General features: G+C 45.7%; 1 protein-coding gene across 5 annotated transcripts; it reads left to right on the top strand.

The window, feature by feature from the left end:
- The first annotated feature begins 213 nt into the window (after window positions 1–213).
- Window positions 214–27,167, top strand: LOC133465006 (seizure 6-like protein). Of its 5 annotated transcripts, none has more exons than XM_061747298.1 (17): window positions 214–445; window positions 7,535–7,780; window positions 8,492–8,622; window positions 14,697–14,895; window positions 16,381–16,566; window positions 16,700–16,871; window positions 16,919–17,100; window positions 20,926–21,120; window positions 21,549–21,687; window positions 21,897–22,093; window positions 22,648–22,842; window positions 23,501–23,692; window positions 24,003–24,197; window positions 25,682–25,717; window positions 25,787–25,907; window positions 25,986–26,094; window positions 26,152–27,167. In XM_061747298.1, exons 1-17 carry the CDS (start codon window positions 385–387, stop codon window positions 26,251–26,253), a joined length of 2,658 nt encoding a protein of 885 aa, XP_061603282.1. In that variant the 5' UTR covers window positions 214–384; the 3' UTR covers window positions 26,254–27,167. The 5 variants fall into 5 exon arrangements, with proteins under 5 accessions (XP_061603282.1, XP_061603283.1, XP_061603281.1 ...); XM_061747299.1 differs by having other exon boundaries at window positions 215–445; window positions 8,489–8,622; window positions 16,934–17,100; XM_061747297.1 differs by having other exon boundaries at window positions 215–445; window positions 8,489–8,622.
- The last annotated feature ends 189 nt before the right edge of the window (window positions 27,168–27,356 follow it).

The following is a 27,356-nucleotide window of genomic DNA, read 5'->3' as shown; positions in this document are numbered from 1 at the left end:
GTGGCGCCTTATTTTCTTCTTGTTTTTGTTTAAGTGGGAAGTTCCGCCAATAACGGGGGATAGGTTCCCCAAAATAAGGGAATCCACGAATAACAAAAGCCCGGATATGCGGCGGTATACAGTGTGTTAGCATTATGCACCGATCAGAGATAGAGTGAAAGAAAGTGACAGAAAGAGAGAGAGAGAGAGAGAGAGAGAGAAAGAAAGAAAACGAGAGCTACAGAGAAGGGGGGCGTGTGTGTACGTGTGTGCGCGTGTGAGGTTGAGCGAGGGAGGACGCCGCAGGAAGCTGCACCCGCACGAGGACATTCGAGTTCCGGTCGCACGTGCCAACAGATCCTCCCGCGGACCCCCGTACTGAGGACCCCCGCCTTGGACGTCTTGATGTCTCGGCGCACGTGCGTGTTCCTGTGGCTGGCGTGCAGCTGCGTCACGGCGCGTGCAGGTCAGACATCGGTTGTGTGCGTGTGTTTGAGCTCCAGCTGCCGCGTGGACGACCCCACCTGCGTGCTCGCTTCGCTCTGCAGCGCGTTCACCGCAGCGCGCGTGGATGTAAACATGCGCTGCGGTGAACGCGGGCGCGGGGGGCGTGTGGAGAGGGTCCCTGCGGTCAATTCATTCGGTACGACCGATTGCACACAGACATGCAAATCCTCAACTGGTCCCAACATTTGGAACACCTCCGTGGAAAACTGACAGACATCCGTCGACTGGTCGCCAGCCAATGTCAGTGGGGGGAAATATGAACAGTTCCCAATAGCAGTCAGGGTTAGCACAAAACCTTCAGACTTGCGCTAAAAATGTCAGGAAAAGCCGACTAGATCATCTGGACTTGATTTGGGATGAACCAGAGCAATGTCGGCAGGTGCATGTTGTTGAGCGAGTCTCACTGTGATTGGTTCATTGTGAACACAGCCACATCTCCGGTTATAAGAGGGTGTGTACACCTTTGCAACCACTTTGTGTATCTCGGTTATTTTTACTTCTACTCTTGACTTTTAGAAGTGTAAAGGACAGGCAATAATAAGCACTGCGCATTTTCGGTCACTGATGTTTGTAGAGTTGTGTGATCCGGTTGTATGATGTTTTTTTCCCTCTCCTTTTATGTACATTCACAGAACCTGTTTTGTTGTGATTTATTGTAAGGATGGCCGAAAAAATTAACTATTCATATTGGGTACGGAAAGTATTCAGCCCCCCTTAAATGTTTCACTCTTTGCTATATTGCAGCCATTTGCTAAAATCATTTAAGTTCATTTTTTCCCTCATTAATGTACACACAGCACCCCATCTTGACAGGAAAAAAAAAACATTTGTTGAATTTTTTTGCGGGCGGCACGGTGGACGACTGGTTAGAGCGTCTGCCTCACAGTTCTGAGGACCCGGGTTCAATCCCCGGCCCCGCCTGAGTGGAGTTTGCATGTTCTCCCCGTGCCTGCGTGGGTTTTCTCCGGTCACTCCGCTTTCCTCACATGCATTAATTGGAGACTCTAAATTGCCCGTAGGTGTGACTGTGAAGTGTGAATGGTTGTTTGTTTGTATGTGCCCTGCGATTGGCTGGCAACCAGTTCAGGGCGTACCCCGCCTCCTGCCCGATGATAGCTGCGATGGGCTCCAGCACGCCCTCGACCCGCGTGAGGAGACGTGACTCAGAAAATGGATGGAATTTTTGCAGATTTATAAAAAAAGAAAAACTGAAATATCACACAGCCATAAGTCTTCAGACCCTTTGCTGTGACACTCATATATTGAACTCGGGTGCTGTCCATTTCTTCTGATGATCCTTGTGATGGTTCTACACCTTCATTGGAGTCCGGCTGTGTTTGATTATACTGATTGGACTTGATTAGGAAAGCCACACACCTGTCTATAGAAGACCTTACAGCTCACAGTGCATGTCAGCGCAAATGAGAATCATGAGGTCGAAGGAACTGTCCTCAGCCGCCGCGATGCGGCCGCAGTCATTACAGGACACTTCTGTCAGTCTTTGCGCGTGTAAAACGGTATCAATTCACTTGCATGTATCCGCAGACACACACCTCTAGGACTCTTTCACTGGGTGTGGGGTCACGCACTGACTGCGACAAAGAACTCATGAATATGCAAATTGCGTGTGTATCTCCTCACTTATACTCTCGTCCTGTAGACTTAGATAATTTACATAATGAATGCCACCACACTTCAGTTGTACAGCCGGGTTCACGACCCTTGTCCCGCATGCTTCTTCTCCTGTCCTTGTCCTGTTCTATCTTGTCCTGTCCTTGTCCTGTCATTCCCTCACAGGGTGCAGCACTCATATTTAATGTTTCAATGTTGTAGATAATGTAATGATTGACTTCTCTCATCCTGTTTACAATTAGTGCTTTTTTCTTTTGTCTGATTCTCAATAAACCTCAATTATAATACCACAGCGGAAGCTTAAAAACTCCACTGTGACACAGTAAAACTGTTCCGGCATGAAAGGGAAACAGATTTTCCATTCTGCTTGACCTAACGGCCGAACAGGACAAAAAAAAACAAAAAAACATATCACGTCGAAATGTGAAATTTCTCTCATTAAAACGTAAAACTTCTCACATTAAAACGTGACATTTATCACGTTATAACGTGAAACTTACCACGTTAAAAGGTGAAACTTATCACGTTAAAATTATCACGTTAAAGGATTAACCTTATCACGTTAAAACATGAAATTGATCACATTAAAACATGAAGTTTATCAAGTCATAATGTGAAATTTAAAATGCTATAAAGTGAAAACGTGAACTTTATCACGTTATAATGATAATGATAATGAAGTTCATACTGAACTATTTTTTTCTCCCTGTGGCAGCAATACACTCCCATAAAAAACAAACAAACTAAAATAAAAACAAATTGAAATTCAATTAATATGATTTATTTTGCAAAGTCACCGAGGGCTACTGTGCTAAGCGATGCTAAACTGCGAAACTACGTGAAGGTCATGTGATCGCCGTTCAGACGCTTGGTCCTACTCGCGCGGAGCACGTAGTATCTCTAACTGTTTGTGTCACCATCACAACGACACACAACATTTGTATTTATGCTCAACTGCTAAGCTATGCTAAGTCTCCTTGAAAGGTTTTCTGAGCTGCTGGATGAAATTCTCGTGAATTTATTTCTATGTTTGCTTCCTGGCGTCTGTTCTATTGAGCGCGCGCTAGCTGCTTAGCGGGATGGCGTGTGCGCTAGATTACACGTCCAAATTGACTCTTTGTCAAGTTATACCCAAAACACTTTTTTCTTATCTTTAAATAAAAAGATCAAAGAATACGAAAAGAACGCCTTGAGGGATCCCTCGGTGACGCTTTAAGTTCATTAGCCGTATCAGTGTTATTATTATTATTATTATTAGCATGGCTACCATTAAGTGCTTATTAACAACTTTGCTATTGTGGTGCACGATTCCATAATAATGTTTATTAGCATGGCTGTTAGCATTGTTAGCATTAGCTGTATAAACTCATAAGCATATGCGCTAGCATAGCTGAAATAGATGTATTTTTTCAGGTCGTGTAAAAAAATGTTTTGTGAGATTAAACAGAAATATTTATTTCCCATTAAGCCCCCTTTGCTACGATGGATTTGGGTGTGCTTAAGGAGAGTGTGGGGGAGGACTGAGGAGAGTGTCATGGCTAACAAACACGCACACTTTTGCAGCATCTTCACTTACTGCTAATCGCAGCACTAAAAGTGACATTAGCGCTTTTTTAATCCTCGCTAATCTCGGCTAACGCACACACACACGCACGCACGCACGCGCGCGCACACACATGCACAGTGGCAAATCGGGAACGTTTCCCTCTCTTTTGGGAGCATAATCCCCGAGAGGATTAGAATGTTTGACAGACGACTTTCGCTTTTTCTTCTGGCTGTCAAACCCTCGGCAGTCGGTTGCCATGACGACCACACAGACACCAGCACACACACTTCCATGTTCAAACAACTTTTGTGGAATCGTCTTACTGTCGTGTGCATGTGTAAATTTGCAGGTCGGGATGCCTGCAAGCCTCTAAAAGCTAATGTAATGTATAATTGTTGTTGTTCAAATCTACAGAAGTGAGAAATAAAATTTTAATTATAAAGGATCATTTTCATTTCACAAATCTTGACTTTCATGTCTGGATGGCTTGATGAAAATGTGAAAAACTGCGCGTCATCATCATAGTCATCTTCATCATCATCATCATCATCATCTTCATCATCATCAGGCCTGTTTGGAAAAGTGTGTACATTTGTGTGTGAGCGTGTTTTTTTTGGTCCAAACTAGGACACAAGAAAGTGGTTTGTGGTCCGTGTGTGTGTGCATTCACTGTCTCTGTAATGCTCTCCTGCCTATATATATATAATATATATATATATATATATATATATATATATATATATATATATAAAACCCTAATGCCAATGAAGTTGGGACATTGTGTTAAACCTAAATAAAAACAGAATACAATGATTTTCAAATCATGTTCAACATATATTTAATTGAATACACTACAAAGACAAGATATTTCATGTTCAAACTGATAAACGTTATTGTTTTTAGCAAATAATCATTAACTTACAATTTGATGGCTGCAACACGTTCCAAAAAAGCTAGGACAGGGTCATGTTTACCACTGCGTTACATCACCTTTTCTTTGAACAACATTCAATAAACATTTGGGAAATGAGGACACTAATTGTTGAAGCTTTGTAGGTGGAATTCTTTCCCATTCTCAGCTTCAGCTGTTCAACAGTCCGGGGTCTCCGTTGTCGTATTTTACGCTTCATGATGCTTCATTTTCAATGGGAGACTGGACTGCAGTCAGGCCAATCTAGTACCCGCACTCTTTTACTATGAAGCCACGCTGTTGTAACACGTGCAGAATGTGGTTTGGCATTGTCTTGGTGAAATAAGCAGGGGCGTCCATGAAAAAGACGTTGCTTGGATGGCAGCATATGTTCTCCAAAAGCTGTATGTACCTTTCAGCATTAATGGTGCCGTCACAGATGTGTAAGTTACCCATGCCATTGGCACTAACACAGCCCCATACCATCACAGGTGCTGGCTTTTGAACTTTGCATCCATAACAGTCCAGATGCTTCTTTTCCTCTTTGGCCCGGAGGACACAGCGTCCACAATTTCCAAAAACAATTTGAATTGTGGACTCGTCGGACCACAGAACACTTTTCCACTTTTCATCAGTCCATCTTAGATGAGCTCGGGCCCAGAGAAGCCGCCGGTGTTTCTGGGTGTTGTTAATAAATGGCTTTTGCTTTGCATAGTAGAGTTTCAATTTGCACTTAGGGATGTAGCGCCGAACTGTATTTACTGACATTGGTTTTCTGAACTGTTCCTGAGCCCATGTGGTAATATCCTTTACACATTGATGTCGGTTTTTGATGGGGCCTTGCCGCTTACAGGCAGTGATTTCTCCAGATTCTCTGAACTTTTTGATGCTATTATGGACCGTAGATGATGAAATCCCTAAATTCCTTGCAATTGTACGTTGAGGAACATTGTCCTTAAACTGTTGGACGATTTTCTCACGCACTTGTTCACAAAGAGGTGAACCTCGCCCCATCTTTGCTTGTGAATGACTGAGCAATTCAGGGAAGCTCCTTTTCTACCCAATCATGGTACCCACCTGTTCCCAATGAGCCTGTTCACCTGTGGGATGTTCCAAACAGGTGTTTGATAAGCATTCCTCAACTTTCTCAGTCTTTTTTGGAACGTGTTGCAGCCATAAAATTCTAATTTAATGATTATTTACTAAAAACAATAAAGTTTATCAGTTTGAACATTAAATATCTTGTCTTTGTAGCGTATTCAATGAAATATAGGTTGAACATGATTTGCAAATCATTGTATTCTGTTTTTCTTTATGTTTAACACAACGTCCCAACTTCATTGGAATTAGGGTTGTATGTATAGTATTCCGAAATAAAGACATCATTGCCAAACAAAGGAAGGATCCAATTTCATTATTTCATTCTTTGACACATATCTATAGCCTCCCGGTTAGGTGCGTTTTAGCAACCGTTTTTCCCTCCGGAAAAAGCTATTGCCAAAAGCTATTACTTGAACCAGGATCCCTTGCTGCATCGTGGCCGTGCTCTGTTTTAAAATGGTCTCGATGCCGTAAAATGCGTAAATCTACGCTGGCTGGTAACATCTGCTTCTAACAAGTCAGCTAGTTAATGGTAGCTGGCTCGCTCTCGTCAATCATCTGCCACGATTGTTGATGTTGAATGAATCTTATATAACTTGATCCAACTCATCTGCTAGGGTCGCAGTCTGCCATGAGCATTTGTGTAGCTCCTCCTCACCAGATGCTTTATCCGCGGAGATTATCATGCGAAGGGCTCCGTGAGCCATATGATCAGCTTGTGGCTGCTGTACAACTGCACATGCGCAGTAAGTCAAAATGATGGCGGAAGTCAACAAAAGAAGTTCTGTTAAAGAGAAGAATTCATGGTTCCATCAATCACAGTTGTCCAGGTCCTGAAGGAATTAAGCAGCCCAAGATCATCACATGACCACCGCCATGTTTGACAGTTGGTATGATGTTCTTTTTCTGAAATGCTGTGCTACATTTATGCCAGATGAAACGAGACTACACCTTCCAAAAAGATCAACTTTCATCTCGTCAGTCCATATAATATTCTCCCAAATGTCTTTAGTTTTTTTTTTTTTCCCCCCCATAAGTAAGACAAGCCTTTATGTTGTTTTTGGTCAGCAGTTTTGGCCTTGGAACATTTTTGCCCAGTCTCTTTCTTATTGTTGTGTTATGAACACTGACCTTAACTGAGGCAAGGGAGGTCTGCAGTTCTTTCCAAGTTGTCCTGAGTTCCTTTGTGGCCTCCTGGATGAGTCGTTCCCGTTCTCTCGGGGTAATCTTTGGAGGCCGACCACTCCTGGGAAGGTTAACCACTGTTCCATGTTTTCGCCATGTGAGGATAATGGAATCCTAAAGCTTTAGAAATGTCTTTTGTAACCCTGTCCAAACTGATAGATGTCAATTACTTTATTTCTCGACTGTTCGGGAATTTCTTTGGACCGCGTCATTTTGTCGCAGCTTTTTTAGATCTTTTGTCCGACTTGATTTTGTCAGGACAGATTCTGTTGAAGTCATTTGTTGATTGAACAGGTCTGGAGGTAATCAGAGAAAATTAACCAGAAATTGTGATTGGCCACAATTAATTCATGATTTAAAAAAGGGGTAATTACTTTTTCACACAGGGTCAGGGAACTTTGAATAGTTATTTTCCTTCATAAATGAAATCAGCATTTAAAAACAGAATTTGAAGTTCACTTGGGTTACAATTGTCTATTTACATTTGTTTGATGATCTTGCACATTAAAGTGGGAAAGGGGGCAATACTTTTTCACAGCACTATATATATATATATCTATATATCTATATATATAGATATATATATTAATGTCTAATTGTATAATGTATAAATTATGTACACAAATACAGTACATGTACATAAAAATATTTGGTGTGGGTGTGTGTGTGTGCAGAAAAAAGTGAGGCCAGGGTGTTGTCCTTGGTGCAGTTTGCAGGTTGGCCAGCAGAAAGCGCTCAGCAGAAGGCAAGGGGCGCCCCCTCCCCCACACCGCCACCACTCTATGGAGCACCCCGGCAGGAGGAGCGGAGCCCCCCACCTCCAGGACCCACACTCGCGCTCACGCACACACCAACACGTGCGCCTGAGGTAAAGGATGAGGCCACGCCCCCAGATTTGGACGCATCAGCATCATCATCAGGTGTGATCTCATTGCTTGACACATTGACCACGCCCCTTTCTGGCTTTTATATATCCATCCATCCATTTTCTGAGCCGCTTCTCCTCACGCGGGTCGCGGGCGTGCTGGAGCCGATCCCAGCCATCATCGGGCAGGAGGCGGGGTACACCCTGAACTGGTTGCCAGCCAATCGCAGGGCACATACAAACAAACAACCATTCGCACTCACAGTCACACCTACGGGCAATTTAGAGTCTCCAATTAATGCATGTTTTTGGGATGTGGGAGGAAAGCGGAGTGCCCGGAGAAAACCCACGCAGGCACGGGGAGAACATGCAAACTCCACACAGGCGGGGCCGGGGATTGAACCCGGGCCCTCAGAACTGTGAGGCTGACGCTCTAACCAGTCGGCCACCGTGCCGCCGGCTTTTATATTTGGGAGTCAGGAATGATGAATGATTGATGATTAAATCAATCATTCACTCATTCCCAACTCCCGAATCGCTATAAATGGATTTCACTGGACTTTTTTTTGGCGCTAATCAGGTCCGCTCTATGAAAATCATGTGCATGCGCGTACCGTGTGGATGGGCCTCAGTGACATGAAGCAGTCGCTGCGTTTGGAATCATTCACTCATTCCCGTCTCCCCAATCACTACAAAGGGATTTTTAGAGTTACTATTTAGGTCGACTATATGGATTGATAAAATCCTATTTTCGTCCCCCCAGAAGCTTCCAGCTGCTCTGTGACCTTCACGCAGCCTGAAGGTTACATCGACTCGTCAGACGCAATTCTCTCGGCCGGCGACATATGCTGCACGTACACCATCACGGTCTACGCGGGCTACGGCGTCGAGCTGCAGGTACACACACATGCATGCACGCGCAAATGCACGTGCACACATGCACACACACACATACACACACTCACAAATATACACAAGCATGATGAAGCTTCTCCCAATTAGTTTGGATGTATTTTTCTTGAATTGCCAGGCAATATGGTTTGCCAACCTCCACAGGGCAGGGGTGAAGGTATCACAATCCACTGTTCGAAGAAGACTTTGAGAGAAGAAATATCACATGATGCAAACCACTCATCAGCAAAAAGAATCAGAAGTCCAGATTGGATTTTACAAAGCAGTACAGAGATGAGCTACAAAGGTTTTGGAGCAAGGTGTTCTGGACTGATGAGACCAAGATGAACCTCTACCAAAGTGACGGAAAGGCCAAAGTATGGAGAGAGAAAGGATCTGCTTATGATCCAAAACACACAAGCGCATCTGTGAAGCATGCTGGAGGTCATGTTATGGCTGCTTCTGGAACGGGCTCACTAGTACTAACTCACTAGTATGTAACTCATGATGGTAGCAGCAGAATGAATTAGAAAGTCTACAAAACCATTTTCGTCTGGCAGTTTACAGAAAAATGAATCCAAACTAATCGGGAGAAGCTTCATCATGCAACAGGACAATGACCCAAAACACTCTGCCAACACAACAAAAGACTTCCTCAGGGGGGAAAAGTGGAAGTTCTTAGAGTGGCCAAGTCACTCTTAACCCAATAGAGCATGCATTTTTCTCCTGAAGAGAGAAACCCCCAGAAACAAACAAGAACTGAAAGAGGCTGCAGTAAAGGCCTGGAAAAGCAACAGTCGGGTGAAGGGTTATCCCACCAAATATTAAATGTTATTCACTTTAAGTTCATTTAATCATGTCTGTTCCAATACTTTTGCTCACTTGACAAGTGGGTGGCTTCAAACAAAAGGTGTTCTGTCCTGAGTTGTTGAACACATCTACAATCCCAATTCCAATGAAGTTGGGATGTTGTGTTAAACATGAATAAAAACAGAATACAATGATTTGCAAATCATGTTCAACCTAAATTTAATTGAATATACTACAAAGACAAGATATTTAATGTTCAAACTGATCAACTTTATTGTTTTTAGCAAATAATCATTAACTTAGAATTTTATGGCTGCAACACGTTCCAAAAAAGCTGGGACAGGTGGTAAAAACGACTGAGAAAGTTGAGGAATGCCATGATTGGGTAGAAAAGGAGCTTCCCTGAATTGCTCAGTCATTCACAAGCAAAGATGGGGCGAGGTTCACCTCTTTGTCAACAAGTGCGGGAGAAAATAGTCGAACAGTTTAAGGACAATGTTCCTCAACGTACAATTGCAAGGAATTTGGGGATTTCATCATCTACGGTCCATATCATCAAAAGATTCAGAGAATCTGGAGAAATCACTGCCTGTAAGCGGCAAGGCCCCATCAAAAACCAACATCAATGTGTAAAGGATATTACCACATGGGCTCAGGAACAGTAAAGAAAACCAATGTCAGTAAATACAGTTAATTCAAATTGTTTTTGGAAATTGTGGACGTTGTGTCCTCCGGGCCAAAGAGGAAAAGAACCATCTGGACTGTCATGGGCCATCTGTGATGGTATGGGGCTGTGTTAGTGCCGATTGGCACGGGTAACTTACACATCTGTGAAGGCACCATTAATGCTGAAAGGTACATACAGGTTTTGGAGAAACATATGCTGCCATCCAAGCGACGTCTTTTTCATGGACGCCCCTGCTTATTTCAGCAAGACAATGCCAAACCACATTCTGCACGTGTTACAACAGCGTGGCTTCATAGTAAAAAAGTGCGGGTACTAGAGTGGCCTGCCTGCAGTGCAGACCTGTCTCCCATTTGAAAATGTGTGCCGCATTATGAACCGTAAAATACGACAACGGGGACCCCGGACTGTTGAACAGCTGAAGCTGTACATCGAGCAAGAATGGGAAAGAATTCCACCTACAAAGCTTCAACAATTAGTGTCCTCAGTTCCCAAATAATTATTGAATGTTGTTAAAAGAAAAGGTGACGTAACACAGTGGTAAACATGACCCTGTCCTAGCTTTTTTGGAACGTGTTGCAGCCATCAAATTGTAAGTTAATGATTATTTGCTAAAAACAATAACGTTTATCAGTTTGAACATTAAATATCTTGTATTCAATTAAATATAGGTCGAACATGATTTGCAAATCATTGTACGCTGTTTTTATTTATGTTTAACACAACGTCCCAACTTTATTGGAATTGGGGTTGTAGATGTAAATACCTTGAAATGAAAGCTGGAATTCTAGAAAGCTGATCTGAAACCCAAATGTCTTCAGTATACAACAAAAACAAAGGAATTGACCTTGCTGTTTCAATACGTTTGGAGGGGACTGTATATGGCCTCTCTCACCCCTCTTTCAAACCATCTGTCTTCCCTGTCCACAATATACACATTTTTGTTCTCAAAAGAGTGCTGTCTCTCTTGGAAGTGCAGCTAAGTCATTGGTACAGATATGTGGATGACACATGGGTTCAAAAGACAAGAAGTGCAAGCCTTCACTGAGTACATGAACTCAGTGGACAATAACCTCAAGTTCACACGTGAGGATATAAGACATCAACTCACAGGTTCTTACAGGTGCTGAGACACTATTAAAGCATCCCACCGCCCCACTCATCTGTAGCACTGCCTTGCTCATTTCCCACATCCTGTCCTGCCCTTTTCTGTCCTCTCTCATCTTGTTCTCTTGGTTAGTTGTTGCATGTCCCCCCCCCCCCCCAATCCATAAATAAGAACACGATTTGACTGTTGTAACGTTACTTGTGGTCAAATATCTAGATTGTCTAACTATTGTTCTGCTGTGGTTCGCACCGCTCTTCCCCCTGTCCGTTCTGTCCCTCTGTCAGTCCCCTAAAATCCTTTTCTGTCCGACTGCATTTTCAATAAACATCAGAATAGCTAAAAAATAAAAATAAAAAATAAGCATAGGGATTATTTCAAACTGTCCTGCTGCACAGACAATAGGTTAGCTTTTTTGTACTGTGATGTCCACATTGGAGACGACAGGGGCCGCCGTGTTGGGGTTTCCAGAAAACCTACACACACTGACCAATACTTACTTTTGGACTCACACCACCCTCTGGAACACAGACTGGGCGTTATCCATAGCCTACAACACAGAGGTGGTAACATTCCAACCAGTCCACAGGCCAAAGAGAAAGAGCACAGACGTGAGGGAGGCCCTCCAAACCTGTGGTTACCCCAGCTGGTCATTTGTGAAAAGGGCATCCAATTCCAGAAGGGACAGGAGCAAGGTAGATGAGAAAGAAAAGAGTGACACATGCAGCAATATTTTCATTCCGTTTAAGCTTTCAATGTTCTTCATGATGAACAAGAAAATTCAGAAGGTCATCCTCCTCATTGTGATCTGCAGCAGCTGATGCTTTCTCAAAGAGTGGCCTCTTCTTACATTACCCAGCTGCCCACCATTGGTTCACAGCCCGTTCAGCGTCATAATCCTCATAAGATGGTCCTTCTAGCGTCACAACCATGCGCTGGTCCAATTGTTCTGTGGTCAGATTACTCCGCCAGTTAGATTTAATTGGCTTAAAACAGTTGAAGCCACACTCACATATGGCTGAAAAGACAGGCAGAACAGTGGTTATTTCATAGAGGCGGAGAATGTTCTCAAACCTTTCTACCGCGCCACCTGTATACCATGTTTCTGTTCCCACTCCATGCTTTCCCCACGGGTCCATTCATCTTTGATGGTGTTGTGTTTAATGCCTTCCATGAGGGGCTCAAACCTGTTGAGCAGGAAGGTCAGAATCAGAATCATCTGTATCAGAATCAAAATCAGAATCAGAATCATCTTTATTTGCCAAGTATGTCAGAAAAACACACAAGGAATTTTCCTCCGGTAGTTGGAGCCGCTCTAGTACGACAGCAGACAGTCAGTTGACAGAGAACACTTTTGAGACATAAAGACATTGACAAAAAACAGTCACTGAGCAATAAAGGGTTAATAGTTATCTGGTAATGCCGGTACATTTTTTGTTTTTGTTTTTTTGACAACTGTACAAAGATGTAGAGTCTTCTAGCAGTTAGAGCAGTTCGAATGACTAATATTGCAGTAGTCCGGTGCAATGAGCATTGTGCAAAGGGCGGCGAGACTTCAAGGAGTGTATGCGGTTTAAAGTGACGAGTAGCGCGATAATCTGGGACAATGTTGATTGTGCAAATGTTGCAGATACTCCACAGTCAGTGTACAAATGGAGCAGATGCTACTCTGGCATGAGTGGCCAGTATTGGTCAACAACAGATATGCAAATAGTGCAGCATGGCGAGACTACTACAGCGAGTGCACGAGTAATATATAATTGCCCCCACAGAAATGTGACAATGAACTCAAGTCAAAAAATTGCCAGCATGTTGTGATGGAATTGTAGGTTAGGTGTTTAAGAAGTTGATCACAAGAGGGAAGAAGCTGTTGGAATGTCTGCTAGTTCTAGTTTGCATTGATCGGTCGCGCCTACCTGAGGGAAGGAGCCGGAAGAGCCGGTGACCGGGATGCGGAGGGTCCGAGAGGATTTTGCACCCTCTCGTCTTAGTTTTGGCAGCGTGCAAGTCCTCAAGGGTGGGTAGGGGGGGTACAGACAATCCTTTCAGCTGTTTTGGTTGTTGCCATATACGGGGCTGCTTGTGCAACATGCTCAAAATGTATCAGCAACACTTTATAAGAAGGGACGAGGCTTTTGAGAGCACAGGGCAAGTGGGGCGTCCAGCAGATGCTATCTACATGCTTAGGTTTGAGAAATTTGGCATCTCGTGACACTGCCCGCTGAGCTTTGGGGGAAAAATGAGATTGTTTGTATTTTTTTTTTTAATCACATCCTTCAATTCTTCAAGTTCTCGGTGACATTGTCTGACTTGTAGCTGATCAACTCTGACAGGTCAGAGCCATTCTTTATCTGTAATGACAACAGGTGCGTAAGGGCACTGAACGGCTCTTGAAATTTTCAACACAAAATTTTTCATGATATTCTTGTGCTCAGCGGTCATGGCCTTTAACATGTCATCCATAGGTCCTTCCTGTGGTGGTGCATTGTTGGTGGTGGAGGCATTGATTGATTGTGCTGCAAGCACCTCCAATGGGCATCAAGTCGCTGGGTCCTGTAGGAGGACCTTTCCACAGCCAGTGCGCTACTGGGGTCACTAATTTGTCTGTTCTCCACACAGGGCTTAAAGTAGAGGAGACATTTAAAAAAAAAAATAATTCCCGGACACCTCTGCAGCCATGACTTTCTAAACGTTTCGGTCTTTTTGTGTCATACTCATCTTTAGATGCTTTTCTGCAGTTATGTTTCTCAATTTGGGAAGATGGTGCTCTTGGACCACCCGGTGCAGTATTCTTGCTGCCTTTATTCTTATTCATTACTCCAAAGTCAAAAAGACTGCGCTGCGTTGCCAGATTGTCTTGGCGAAAAACGATTAGCCAATTAACTTCCAATAAAGTTTATACAGTACACATTTACAACAATACTGAACGATATTTATAGTTTGATATGTCCCTGTGGATGAAATAGTGAAGTATGCAGTCTCTGTGGCCAAAATGCCTGCGAACGCTATGCGTAGTGCGGCGCACGTCACTGAATCAGGTGAGATCGATGCAGCCGCTCAATTTATCCACACTCCTTGATCAAAACCAAATAGTACTAGTTCATATAGCTGGCTCTGAACGTGGCAAAGTACAGATACATTTTTTTCTGGGCTTAATATCTTTTTCAAGCCATTCCTTATGAGAAGGATTTAACGTGACTTCATGTGACATACGCAAAAATGCGACAAAACTAAAAATATGAAATATTATATAATATTGATAATAATAAATTATTAATATTACATATTTTAAAGCAATATTGTGGTGATTTCATCGCTGGATTTCATCCTATTTATTTATGAAATCTGTGCCGGGCCAGCGTCAGTAAACTACGGGTGGACCGACACACGTGCGCAGAGTTCCTCCATGCCGCTGTCCCAATACTTTTGTCTGCATTGTACCCGTTCTGATGTGTCCGCCGCTGTTGTTCGTGCGTTCAGGTGAAGAGTGCAAACCTGTCGGACGGCGAGCAGCTGTCCATCAGGGGCGTGGCCGAGAGCGGGGCCTGGCTGGTGCTGGCCAATCAGACGCTGCTGGTGGAGGGTCAGGTCATCCGCAGCCCCAGCAACACGCTGAGTGTCTTCTACGGATCCACGCGCAACATCAGCAACATTGGAGCCTTCCTTTTGCACTACCAGAGTGAGCTCGTGCGCGCGCGCGCACACACACACACACACAAGTACATATACGCACAAATTCACGCACACTCACACACACGAACACACATGCACACACAAACATACACACACTCATGCAGTGCTCAAGGGATGTTTATGTTGATGTTAATGTGGTAATTGCATGCCGTCAACACATCACTTAACACGCTTCTTAATACAGCCTTCATTAGTTAGCGCTCGTCAAGTCTCCTGCGTGCTTGTGTGTAGCAGCTATGTAGTCATACACACTTGTGTGTGTAGGGTATAAACAACAACACATCACATACACACACAAGACAAAGGGATCAAAAGCATTTCTGACAATGACATCCTTAAATAAGAATACTCGTTCCCTTGCAACACAACATAACAACCGTTGTCACCGAGCAACCCAACCTGGAAACCAATGTAACCGAGTAACCAACATACCGCAGCAACCACCAGAACAACCGAAAAAAATTCATGTTCATTTTGAGGCACTTCTGCTACAAACACAACCAAGCAACACCATCTAGAGCCCAACACACCGAGCAACCAGCACATGCTAGCAACAGCTAGCAACCGCACGACCATGCGACAACACAAATTAGCAACCAATGTTATCTAGCAACCAACACAATCCTTTAGCCAATACAACAACAGCAACATAACCTGGCAACCAAGGTAACGTAGTGACCAACGTAACATAGCAACCACAGCAACCAAACAAGCAACATAACTAAGCAGCACAACCTAGAAAAACAATACACCTGAAACTCACACATCCTAGGGATTTGGGGTCATTGACCCTCACATGGGGGACATCTCCAACATTTGCACAATCGACATGTGCCCTGTGATTTGCTGGTGAGCAATTCAGGGTGTACGCCGCCTCTCACCCGAAGATAGCTGGGACAGGCTCCAGCACGCCCTGACCCTAGTGAAGTGAAGCAGTACGGAAAATGGATGGATGGAAGGACATTGTCCCAGATTATCGCACTACTAGTCACTTTAAACTCCATGCATTTCTTGAAGTATCGGCGCCCTTTTTACAATGGTAATTGCACCGGACTATTGTTCTATTAGTCATTTCAAACTGCTGTAATTGCTCGAGGACTCTGCATCTTTTTACACAATTGTCAAAAATATTAAAAAACAATAATAATTGTACCGGCATTACCAGATTACTAGCAACCTTTTATTGCTCAGTGATTGTGTTTTTTTGTTTTGTTTTGTGTTTATGTCTCAAACAAATTGTATGTCAATTGACTGTCTGTTGTCGTACTAGAGCGGCTCCAACTACTGGAGACAAATTCCTTGTGTTTTTGACATACTTGGCAAATGAGGATGATTCTGATTCTGATCCATAAAGAATCAATCTAGTAAAAACATATCCAAGCAACCAACACAACGTAGAAACACAACCTAGTGAAAGTGAAAGTGAATGCTAATATTTGTTTTTTGTTGTTGTTTCCTTGCTGTCTGCTAGTCTTTCGTCTGAGTTGTTTGCTCCCCAAGAGACCCCACTTTGGGGAAGTGTCTGTGTTGGACCTACTACCCGGGGGCACCGCCCGCTTCCACTGCCACATGGGCTACCACCTGCAAGGGGAACCGCTGCTCACCTGTGTTAACGCCTCTCGGCCGGTATGGAACAAGAAGGAGCCCACCTGTAGAGGTCAGTGTTGCCCGGGAGGGCTAGGGATTTGGGTCTAGGAGCTACAGACTAAGGGCTAGGGATTTTCAGACTAAAGGCTTGGGGGCCCTATTTTCATTGAGTACGAGTCACTATAGCAACGTCCGCTCTCTAGCTCTCTGCGGTGGCACCGTGAAGAACGCCACTCTGGGCAGGGTCCTGTCCCCCTCACCCTACCACTGGTCCAACGTCACCAGAGTTCACTCGTGCTCCTGGTCCCTGGAGGCCGCCAAGGAGCAGAGGTTGCACTTGCACCTGGAGCGCCTCCTGCTCGGACCCTCGGACAGGTGGGTCAAAACCGCATCCTCGGAACCACAGCAAGAAGTTGTTGAAGATGTTTTCCGGCCAGGCTGGTTCTGTGGAGCGGCCTGGATGTCGGTTCTGTGGTGCTGTTCGACTCGGGTCGGAGTGGACATGTCCCTTTTGAGGGGGTAATCAGCGAGGGTCCTGTCGTGAAGATCCAGTTCTTCATGGATCAGCCAGACCAAAACACGGGATTCAACATCCGCTATGAAGGTTAGCATCGATATCAACATGGTCCAAATGTTTCCGACCCTCAGACCGATATTTATTACGAAAGGTCCACCAGCTGACGTTGATCCGGTACATTGTAATTATGCTAGAGCAATAACGTCCTTAGCAGCACACAAGTAGTGTTCCAAAACTTATTTTTAAATTGAATGGTGATTGAACTGTATCGTCCACTATTTAAAATTCCCTATAAAGTGATTCTCAGGACGTTGAATCCATCGCAACTGGACTGTTCAGGTTGTCTTAGAAGACATCTTGCCTCTCATCCGAGTAGGCTTCATCAGTCCATGCTAGTCCTCACAAATACAACAACCTGAATGAATGAGAATATTCACTAGCATAGCGTAAATTGATCGTTAAAGCGGAAGTAAACCCTAAATGTCAAAATTTCCTGTTATGTTGTAAATGTCCATATCTTCTTTATCTGATGCTGTACTTAAATTGACAGTTTTTATTTCTAAAAAATACTTTGAAACTGCCGCATTGGGGGGGCGCCATTTTTAGGCCATTCCGTGTGAAAAAAATTGCAAGAATGTGACCTGAATCTTCCCCTTCTTCTGGCAAAAGGGAGGAAATGACATCAATGACGATGCAACGTAATACTGACCACTTTAGCCCGCTTCTCATGCAACGGCAGTAATCTTCACAGTCCAAAACGTGATGTTCAACAAACTTCTTGATCATGTAAATTCATACTGCTGTAACCCCAAGAAAAGTAATTCACAGGCAAATGTACACAGAAGTGACATGACAACACTTGGCGTCAAGCTTACCCAGACACAGTAGCAGGCAAACTTCCAGTGTCAACATTTTCAAAATAAAAGCACGTGTTTGATAACAAATAGAAATGGCTGCATTCATGAAGCTAATCGTCGATGGAGGGGGGTTCGGCCCGGTACCCGATGTCCGTTGGTTGGAGACCACTGCCGTACGGTATCGTACATGCAGAAAGCTCTTTATATAAAAAGGTTTTATTAACTACACTACTGATAACATAAAGAATAAATGAGGGGCTATGGCAAAGGGACAATACGGGTTGTAAACACAGAACCAGAAAAATGAAGCATCAGAAAATCTATGGCAGGTGATGTCACACAGGCAGCTCTGATTGCAAGGAGGTCAATTTCCTTCTAACATTAAATTCATCAAATTCAAGCCCTCTGAGAGTGTCATGAACCCGGCTGTACAACTGAAATGTGGTGGGACTAATTATGCAAATTATAAAAGTCTAAAGGACGAGAGTATAAGTGAGGGGATACACAAGCGATTTGCATACAGTTATTTGTCGCAGTAAGTGCGTGACCCCACACCCAGTGAAAGAATACGAGGGGTGTGTGCCTGCGGATACATACAAGTTAATTGATACCGTTTTACATGCACAAAGACTGACAGAAGTGTCCTGTAATTGCTGTGGCCGCACCACGGAGGCTGAGGACCCCACCCAATCAATCGAGGGGCGGGATCAGGCCCAGCGGTCCACTCGAGAGCAACCCGGCGGACGGGACACGTCCCACACCGAGGGAACCGGGCGGTCCACCGGCTCCACCAAGGCGCCCCGACAACTGGCCACCCAGCGGGGGCCACAGGGACCCACCCACCCCACACATGTCAGAGCCAGACGCCCCCCACAACCCGCAGGGCCCGCGATGCAGCCAGTCCCCGCCCAACCCGAGGGCGGGAGAGTGTCCCTTGTTTGTTGGAAAGGAGTGTGGATAGGGGCACCCGACAAGGGAACGATAAGGGGGGAAACCCAAGGAGCAGCCGTGGGCCACGAGAGGTCAGCCCCAACACCAGGCAGGCATCCAGCCCAGGGGGTCCCGGCCTCAGGAGCACCGCCGTGCAATTAAGTGAGACCCAGCTCCGCCCCTGTTACTATGACTGCCAGGTCCCCGACTGGCAGTCATTGGCCCTACCCCGTGTATCAGTGCCCCCCACGCCCCCGAGTGGTGTGGTGCATTAAAATCTGGAGAGGTCAGTGAGCCGAGGGGGTGGTGGCACATTGGGTAGGCCCAATGACTGTCAGTCGGGGACCTGGCGGTCACAGTAACAGGGGGGGTCTCACTTACTTGCATGGTGGTGCTCCTGAGCCCGGGGCCCCCGGGCTGGATGACTGCTTGGTGTTAGGGCTGACCTCTCACGGCCTGCGTCTGCTCCTTGGCAGCCAACCCCCCCGCCCTTATCGTTCCCTTGTCTGGTGCCACTATCCAGCCTCCTTTCCAACAAACAAGGGACACTCTCCCGCCCTCGGGTTGGGCGGGGACTGGCTGCATCGCGGGCCCTGCGGGTTGTGGGGGGCGTCTGGCTCTGACATGTGTGGGGTGGGTGGGTCCCTGTGTGATAAATTGGTGCGTGATCGCTGATAATGAGTGAATGTATTTTGGGAGTAATTCTTTGAGCTGCCGGATTGTTTGAAAGAAAGAAATCTATTCTTGAGAAAGAGCGGTGAACTGATAAGAATGTGTATTCTCTTTTTGTATGGTTTTTCAGCCTCCATATGTCAACAAGACCAAAGTCTTCTAGATATTGCTGCTCTAGTATAGTGGAGCATTGTGGCTGATTACTATTTTTGAGATTTGAGCAATCTATTAGGGGATTTAGCGTAAGGTTAAAATCACCTCCCATAATAATTGTAGAAGTGGCTGACAAGTTTGAGAAGTGTGAAAAGAGCATGTGAAAAAAGGCTGGATCATCTTCATTTGGAGCGTATACATTGACAATTGTATAAAGCTTGTTCAATATTGTAGCCTGTATAATTATATATCGGCCTTCTGGATCTGCTACAGTACTATTTATTGTAAAAAATAGTCTTTTATGGACGAGTATTGAGACTCCTCTTTGTCTACAGTTATAAAAGGGCGAGATAACCTGAGTGAAATACGAGTCAATGAGGCATTTTTCTTCTGATTTAGTAAGGTGCGTTTCTTGTAATAAGAGGAGGTCTGTTTTAAATTTAGCGGTATAATCCATCATCTTAATTTTCTTTTCCTGTGATCGAATGCCATTGACATTCCAAGAGACGAATGTTAAGTGTGAAATATAATGGGTATCATAATTTTAAATAGATTTGGTACTATGCAATCTTTGTTGTTGTTTTTCTGACAGTTTTCGGGAGATTTTTTGGTATTGTGTTGACAAATGTTATTTAGAGAGGGTGATAGAGATGCTATATTTAAGTACTGCAAAGCCAGGGTACGTAGAAGGGTAATGAGCAAACACTGAACATAGGAAAACAAACCTTGACCAGGGGATAATATGGTGTGTGGTAGGTGGTTTGCAAAAAGAGTTTTGAGCGACTTGTGCATTTAGTGTGTGTGGAAACAAGCAGAGCAGGAAAGCAGAGAGATAGGAGTGAGAATTCATGCTGGTGGCATGGGTGATTCCGTTTTTGTTTATCTAAGCAAAAGTGGAAAGAATGAAACAAAATACAATACACTTTTGACAATTCATAATGGCAACAGATCAAAAGAAGTACTTATCTAGAAGAGCCAGGGCGTGACGTTGGCATCACGAAACAGTTGGCCGTCGACATATAGCTTGTCGACAACCAACCACGCTCGTTTGCCTTTGTCGCGAAATAAACTTGACTTGAATCCCTCCCCAATCAATAATGCCCCAAACCTTTATCCTGACAATGCGATGTGATCTCATTCGGAAGACGAGCGGGACCTAGACCTGTGACAACCGGGTCAGGACACAGAATGAGACCACACCACACAAACGTATATAGTGATGTGATGTAGTATAGTGGAGTAGGGAATGAGTGAAGGATTCCAAACACAGCCTACTTTATCCTCTTTTATCCCCATCCAGCCTTCGAGCGAGGTCGCTGTTACGAGCCGTACCTCCAGAACGGCAATTTCAGCACATCGGACCCCCTGTACGGCGTCGGCGCAGTGGTCCAGTTCACTTGTGATCCCGGTCATGCCCTTGAACAGGGCCCGCCTGTCATCGAGTGCATCAGTGCCAGAGACCCGTACTGGAACGACACCGAACCGCTTTGTAAAGGTGACCGACAAAACCAGGAAGTGGTCCCGCAAGAACAGACGTGTCGTGTCGGAGCAATGCAACCAAAGGAACCTAGCAACACAAAATCGGAACCTAACAACCAAATTAATCTAGCAACCAATGTAAGCTAGGAACCGACTGAGTGATTTACACAACCAGAACAACCTAGGAAAGACACAACCTGACAACCAACGCAACATAATAGCAAACAAAATTTAGCAATTAATCTAAACTAGGAACCAGTGCAACTGAGCGACCCACACAGCCTAGTGACCAGAGCAATTTAGCAACCAAGTTAACCTAGCAACTACGACAACCTATCAGCTAACACAATTTGGCGACCAACGCAACCTATGAACAAATAACATACAAACATTTAGCATTGCAGATGTGAGGTTTTTATTTAATTGTTGTTGTTGCTGTTTTAGCTCAGTGCGGGGGCGACCTGAGCGGTCCCGGCGGCATCATCCTGTCGCCCAACTGGCCCGAGTGGTATGGCGAGGGTGAGGAGTGTGCGTGGAGTGTCCACGTCGAAGAAGACAAGAGGGTGCTCATCGACGTGCAGCTGTGAGGACAGCAACAGCCACTAATTGTTAGACTGACAGACAGACAGACGGACAGTTGAACAGACCGATGGACTGACTGACTGATATATTGCCGTATTGTATTAGACCCCCTGACACTTTCAACCCTCAGCAAAGACTAAGTGATGTCATCCTGCAGATGACAGTTAGCATTGGCATCTATAGCAACGACCCCTCTCTCTCCGGTGTCAGTCTGAACATCAGCGACGGCGACTTGCTGACTGTGACGGACGGCGACGACGGCGCCGCCCGCCTGCTGGGCCGCTACGCGGGGGGACGCACCCCCTTCAAGCTCTTCTCCAGCACCCCCGATCTCAGTGTCACCTTCCACTCGGACCCGGCTGGACTCGTGCAGGGCAAAGGGGAGGGCTTCATCATCAACTACATGGGTGAGGCACACACACATACACACACACACACACACACACACAATACCAAAACCTAACAACACAGCCTGGCAAAGCAAAGTGTCAGCGTGACATTTGGCAAGAAGTTGTCGTTAGTCTTCATCTTTCGTTTCCCTCTTCAGTCACTTTGTGTTTAATTCATGCTGATCTGCTCACACTTTCCCATAACAACCCCCTCAGTAGGAGCAGGGGCGCTCGCTCCTACCGCCACCTCCATTTAGCCTCACTGTCCCATTGCATAGTCGCACAAACTGACAAACGTTCCGCTTGTCCTTAAATGAACTCCGCACAACGGCCACACAAACACCGACTCATCCTGTGTGAGTCACACACACCTACACAAACATGCACATACATGGACGCACGTACACTAATAGACACACGACTCACATGAACACAATCACAAACACGCATATACACACAAATTGACACACACACATTAATACACAAATACTAGTGTAACTCATCGCGTCTTCACTAATCTTCAAATGCTAGCCCAGATGCTAACATGCTAACCATGCATTTCCCATCCTCAGAGGTTTCCCGCAACGACTCGTGCACTGACCTTCCAGAGATCCAAAATGGCTGGAAAACGCGTAGCGACGGCGTGGCAGTACGCGGCGCCCGCGTGACCTACCAGTGTGACCCGGGATATGACCTGCAGGGCGGCGCCACCGTCACGTGCCAGCTGGACCTTTCGTGGAGCGCACAGCCACCATTTTGTCAGAAGAGTCAGTCACTTCTTGTCATTACTGAGTCGGTTGTGAAACTCTTCTTTGTGTGTGTCTTCAAGTCGGTGTTATATTGCCCCCCTGGTGGCCAAGGCGTGCACGCCAGAGAGAGCACAGTATGGGGCTGGAACAAATGAATGGCATATATCAATTGTTGGTTATTCAGTGTACACATGAAGCTTTAAAATAAATAAATTGATAAATAAATAATACAAAAAATTGGTCTCTACTTCACCGATTTGGTCTATTGCAGCGGTGGTCTGGAACGTAACCCCTGCAATAAAAGAGGGACTACTGTACACTAAAAACTCCACTGAAGATTCCTACACAGTGCACTCAGTGAAATTCTCACATAACTATAAAATTACACTGAAATGGCAAGTATGCTTTGTGAATAAAAACTAATAAGAGGTGAGTATACTAGAACTACAATCTCTTCAACTAACCCTTAAGCTTAATTTAAATGAATTTAAATGAACCCTTAATCCTAACCCTTCAAATGTAGCAAAAAATATATTGTTTTTAATCAGTGAAGTCTTCCTCGTAGAATCTGCAGACGCGATTATTAAAACCAATCTGACCGAATAAGTGATGGCAATCGGGAGGGAATTCCAACACATCCCATGTTTCCGAATTTGTTCTTCTTCTGTGGTGCCAGTCATGTATTGTACGGATCCGGGTCATGTGGAGCACGCCACCCGCTCCCTGTCAGACTCCAAGCTGCTTGTGGGGACCACCATCCGGTACCGATGCAGCCCCAGGTACATCCTACAGGGTGGCGCCACCCTCACCTGCTACGGCCGTGAGCCGGGGACGCCCGTGTGGACCTCGCACCTCCCGCGATGCATCCGTGAGTCACTTCCTGATTCAGATCACTTCCTGTTTGTTTGACAGAATAAATGACTGATCGGAACAGCAAGTGGTCCCGCAAGACAATATAGAACATAACATGGAGTCTTGCATGCAAACAACTGAACCTAGCGACACAACCAGGCAACCACTACAACATAACAACCAATGTCACTTAGCCACATGTATTGTGTATGTGTGTGTGTGCGTCTCTGTATGCATGTGTGGTTGTTGCTAAGAAGTCTTTGATATGCAAATTAAATGCGAATGAGGGAGGGCTGATGTTTGTTGCGTGTTTGGCAATGTTGCAGCCAAGGACTCCCTATTGTGTGCCAACCCCGGCGTCCCCGACAACGGTTACCAGGTGACGTCCAAGCGCGTCTTCGAGCCTGGGGAAACGCTGGCCTTTGTCTGTTACCATGGTTACCAGCTGGTCGGTGACGTTGCCATTAAGTGCGTCCAGGGAAGCCCCTCCTACTGGAGTGGCCCACTGCCCATCTGCAGGGGTGAGCCGAATATGAGCCAAACACACATGAATAGCTTCTGAATGAATGAATGAAAGAATACTTGAATGAATGTACCAGAGCCAGTCTGGGCCGTTGGAACTCAGTCGCCTTGATTGACCCATTTCTTTACATGATGTGCCTGGTGTCACCAAGGACGAGCTTTTCTCCCATGAGATTCCCTACCCGTTGGATGGAGTCATTGAGTCAGTCACCTGGATTGACCTCCGCTGACGCCAGAGACTGCAGGAGATTCCCAATCGTTGTCATGGTGTAGTCTGAGTCTGAGAGCGTTCCACGAGGCTCCCTTCCCTATAGGATCAACAAGGGGCAGAGCTTGAAGCAATGCAACTGTGCCAGCCCTACACTGTATGGTGTGCCGAAACCCCTCCTCCAGGTCTCCACAGCTCCTGTGGGTAGAGCACGCTCTTAACTTGCTCACCATCTCTGCCACAGGATTATCCGCTTTCCAGCATATTTTTGGGCATCAGCCTGAACTCTTTCATGCTTTGGACAGCGACACCTTCTGCCATTTCAGCTCGCTCCTCTCTCCAGTGCTCTGTACACTGCTACACCAATTTAGCTCACATCAGTTTGGACACCTGAGATTTGCCTCTCCAGGGGACTCCAGGAGGCTGGCTCCCAGATTTGTCAACCATATCCCATCCAGATGGTCAGTCCAACCTCACCTCCTACTCATTGATGGGAGTCCGACTTTCTCATTGAGGCCTCTCATCTGCTTCAGTACCTGTTGGACTGGGAAGGCTATGGTCCAGAAGAAATATCATGGGTACTAATCCGCCACATCCTTGATCTAGAACTCATCACTGACTTCCACTGGCATCACTGACTTCCACCCTAAGCAGCCATCCAGCACCTTCGAGGGGTTCCCAAACTAATCCACTAATCCATATCACAGAGTAAAGAAAAACTATGTAATAGAGACACAAGAAAGGAACTTACTGTATAATAGCAACAATAATAAAAATAACAACAAGACTGAATAAAACATCCATCCATCCATCCATTTTCTGAGCCGCTTCTCCTCACTAGGGTCGCGGGCGTCCTGGAGCCTATCCCAGCTGTCATCGGGCAGGAGGCGGGGTACACCCTGAACTGGTTGCCAGCCAATCGCAGAGCACATAGAAACTAACAACCATTCGCACTCACAGTCACACCTACGGGCAATTTAGAGTCTCCAATTAATGCATGTTTTTGGGATGTGGGAGGAAACCGGAGTGCCCGGAGAAAACCCACGCAGGCACGGGGAGAACATGCAAACTCCACACAGGCGGGGACGGGGATTGAACCCCGCACCTCAGAACTGTGAGGCTAACGCTCTAACCAGTCGGTCACCGTGCCGCCTGAATAAAACAAATAAAATAAAATAAAAAATAATAAGGGCGGGCCTCATTTTTCATGATTTCAGAGGCATTAAAAAACAATATTATCTCGATTAACTTGATGTTTGACTTGATGTTTTGCAGCTGACCATGCCTGCTTTGCCAACCATGCTTTGGAAGGTGAGTGAGTGTGTGCGTGTGTGTGTTTGTCCGTGTGTGTGTTGACGACTGTGCCTGTGTGTGTATCAGTGTCACGTGCCGGCGGTGGCGTAGGCGCGGTGGTGGACGGCGGCAGTTTGGCACTGGTCGCGTTCATCTTGGTTCTGCTGATATCCGTGCTGCTGGGAGGCATTTACTTGCTGGCCATGCGGTAGGGCATTCACGCGACTTTTCACTGATTGAATGACATACATAACAGTAACCTCTGTGTGAAATCACTTTCTCTCAGGGGCCGCCCTGGCTCCAACCTCGGTCTGCCACTGGTGTACCAGCACCCCTATCGGCAGATCACCGTGGAGGCCGAAATTGACAACCCGCTGTACGAGGCGGGCAGCGGGGTGAGTGAGTGAGCGAGCGAGCGAGCGGCGGTGGCTTTTGCTTATCATTAACATTAGCCTAGCCCCCCCGTCTGCTTTGTGTGCAGGACTCTTGTGAATATGAAGTCTCCATTTGAAGAACTCTGCCCACGCCCCACCCCTTGGGAGGAGGTGATGTAAATAGCCTAGTTGATGTCCCTCCCCCTTCTGATGCCCATTGGCGTGGAGGCCAAGTAGGCGGGGCCATGGCCAAGCTGCCACAGGAAAGACAGGAAGTAGAACAAAGAGGCCAAGGCCAATGATGGCTATGAGTTTTTTTGTCACATACACAGAATTATGATCACTTGTGACGATGACATCATTTTTGTAGAAACAACTCCCACTTCCCACAAGCCTGTCAGTCTGAGCTGAATCGATGCTAAGCTAACAGGAATGCTAAGCTAATGTTCAAGACAACCTCATGAAAAGCCTGCATGGAGGTTTTGTTTGTTTTGTTGCCCCCTGCTGACGAGCAGTGACATTGTTTTCAATTTTTCTTGATCACGTGTTGCTGCCCTTCTCACGTTGTATGGAGTGTAAATATGTAAATGCAGTAGTTGAATATTCCTTTCATCTGTTCATGTCATAATAATGACATCCATCCATTTTCTTTACCACTTATCCTCACTAGGGTATTGTCGCGGGCGTGCTGGAGCCTATCCCAGCTATCTTCGGGCAAGAGGCGGGGTACACCCTGAATTGGTCGCCAGCCAATCGCAGGGCACATATAAACAAACAACCATTCGCACTCACATTCACACCTACGGACAATTTAGGGTCTTCATTTAATTAACCTACCATGCATGTTTTTGGGATGTGGGAGGAAACCGGAGTACCCGGGGAAAAACCACGCAAAACTCCACACAGGTGGGGCCGGGATTTGAACCCCGGTCCTCAGAACTGTGAGGCAGATGTGCTAACCAGTCGGCCATTGTGCCGTCCACAATAATGACAATAATGTCATATTTATGTGATGTGATGATTCGTGTACTACATTTTCTTCTTTAGCAGGAGTGAAAAACTAAATGTGAATAAACTTTGGTAATGTGTGTCTATGCTTGTGTGCTGTAAAAATATCCATCCATCTTCTAACGCTAACGGGTGTAGTGGGGGGGGGGGTGGCATTGGGTTCCTGCGGCCCCCACTAGGTGGGCAGTTGTCGGGGCCCCTCGGTGGTGCCGGCGGATCGCCCTGGGTCCCTCGCTGCGTCCGCCGGGCTCCTCTCGGGTGGACCCTGGGCCTGA

The sequence above is a fragment of the Phyllopteryx taeniolatus genome, chromosome 15, assembly GCF_024500385.1.
Source record: "Phyllopteryx taeniolatus isolate TA_2022b chromosome 15, UOR_Ptae_1.2, whole genome shotgun sequence".
Lineage (NCBI taxonomy): Eukaryota > Metazoa > Chordata > Actinopteri > Syngnathiformes > Syngnathidae > Phyllopteryx > Phyllopteryx taeniolatus.
Note: the sequence above shows the minus strand (reverse complement) of the source record. Positions and strands in the feature narration are given on the sequence as shown.

Bases quoted from the DNA above. Each gene is read 5' to 3' on its own strand.
- LOC133465006 (XM_061747297.1), top strand. From the start codon at position 385: ATGTCTCGGCGCACGTGCGTGTTCCTGTGGCTGGCGTGCAGCTGCGTC. The intron at 16,872-16,918 runs GTGGGTCAAAAC...AAGTTGTTGAAG, and splicing joins CTGCTCGGACCCTCGGACAG to ATGTTTTCCGGCCAGGCTGG. The intron at 21,688-21,896 runs GTGAGGACAGCA...CTCCGGTGTCAG, and splicing joins GTGCTCATCGACGTGCAGCT to TCTGAACATCAGCGACGGCG.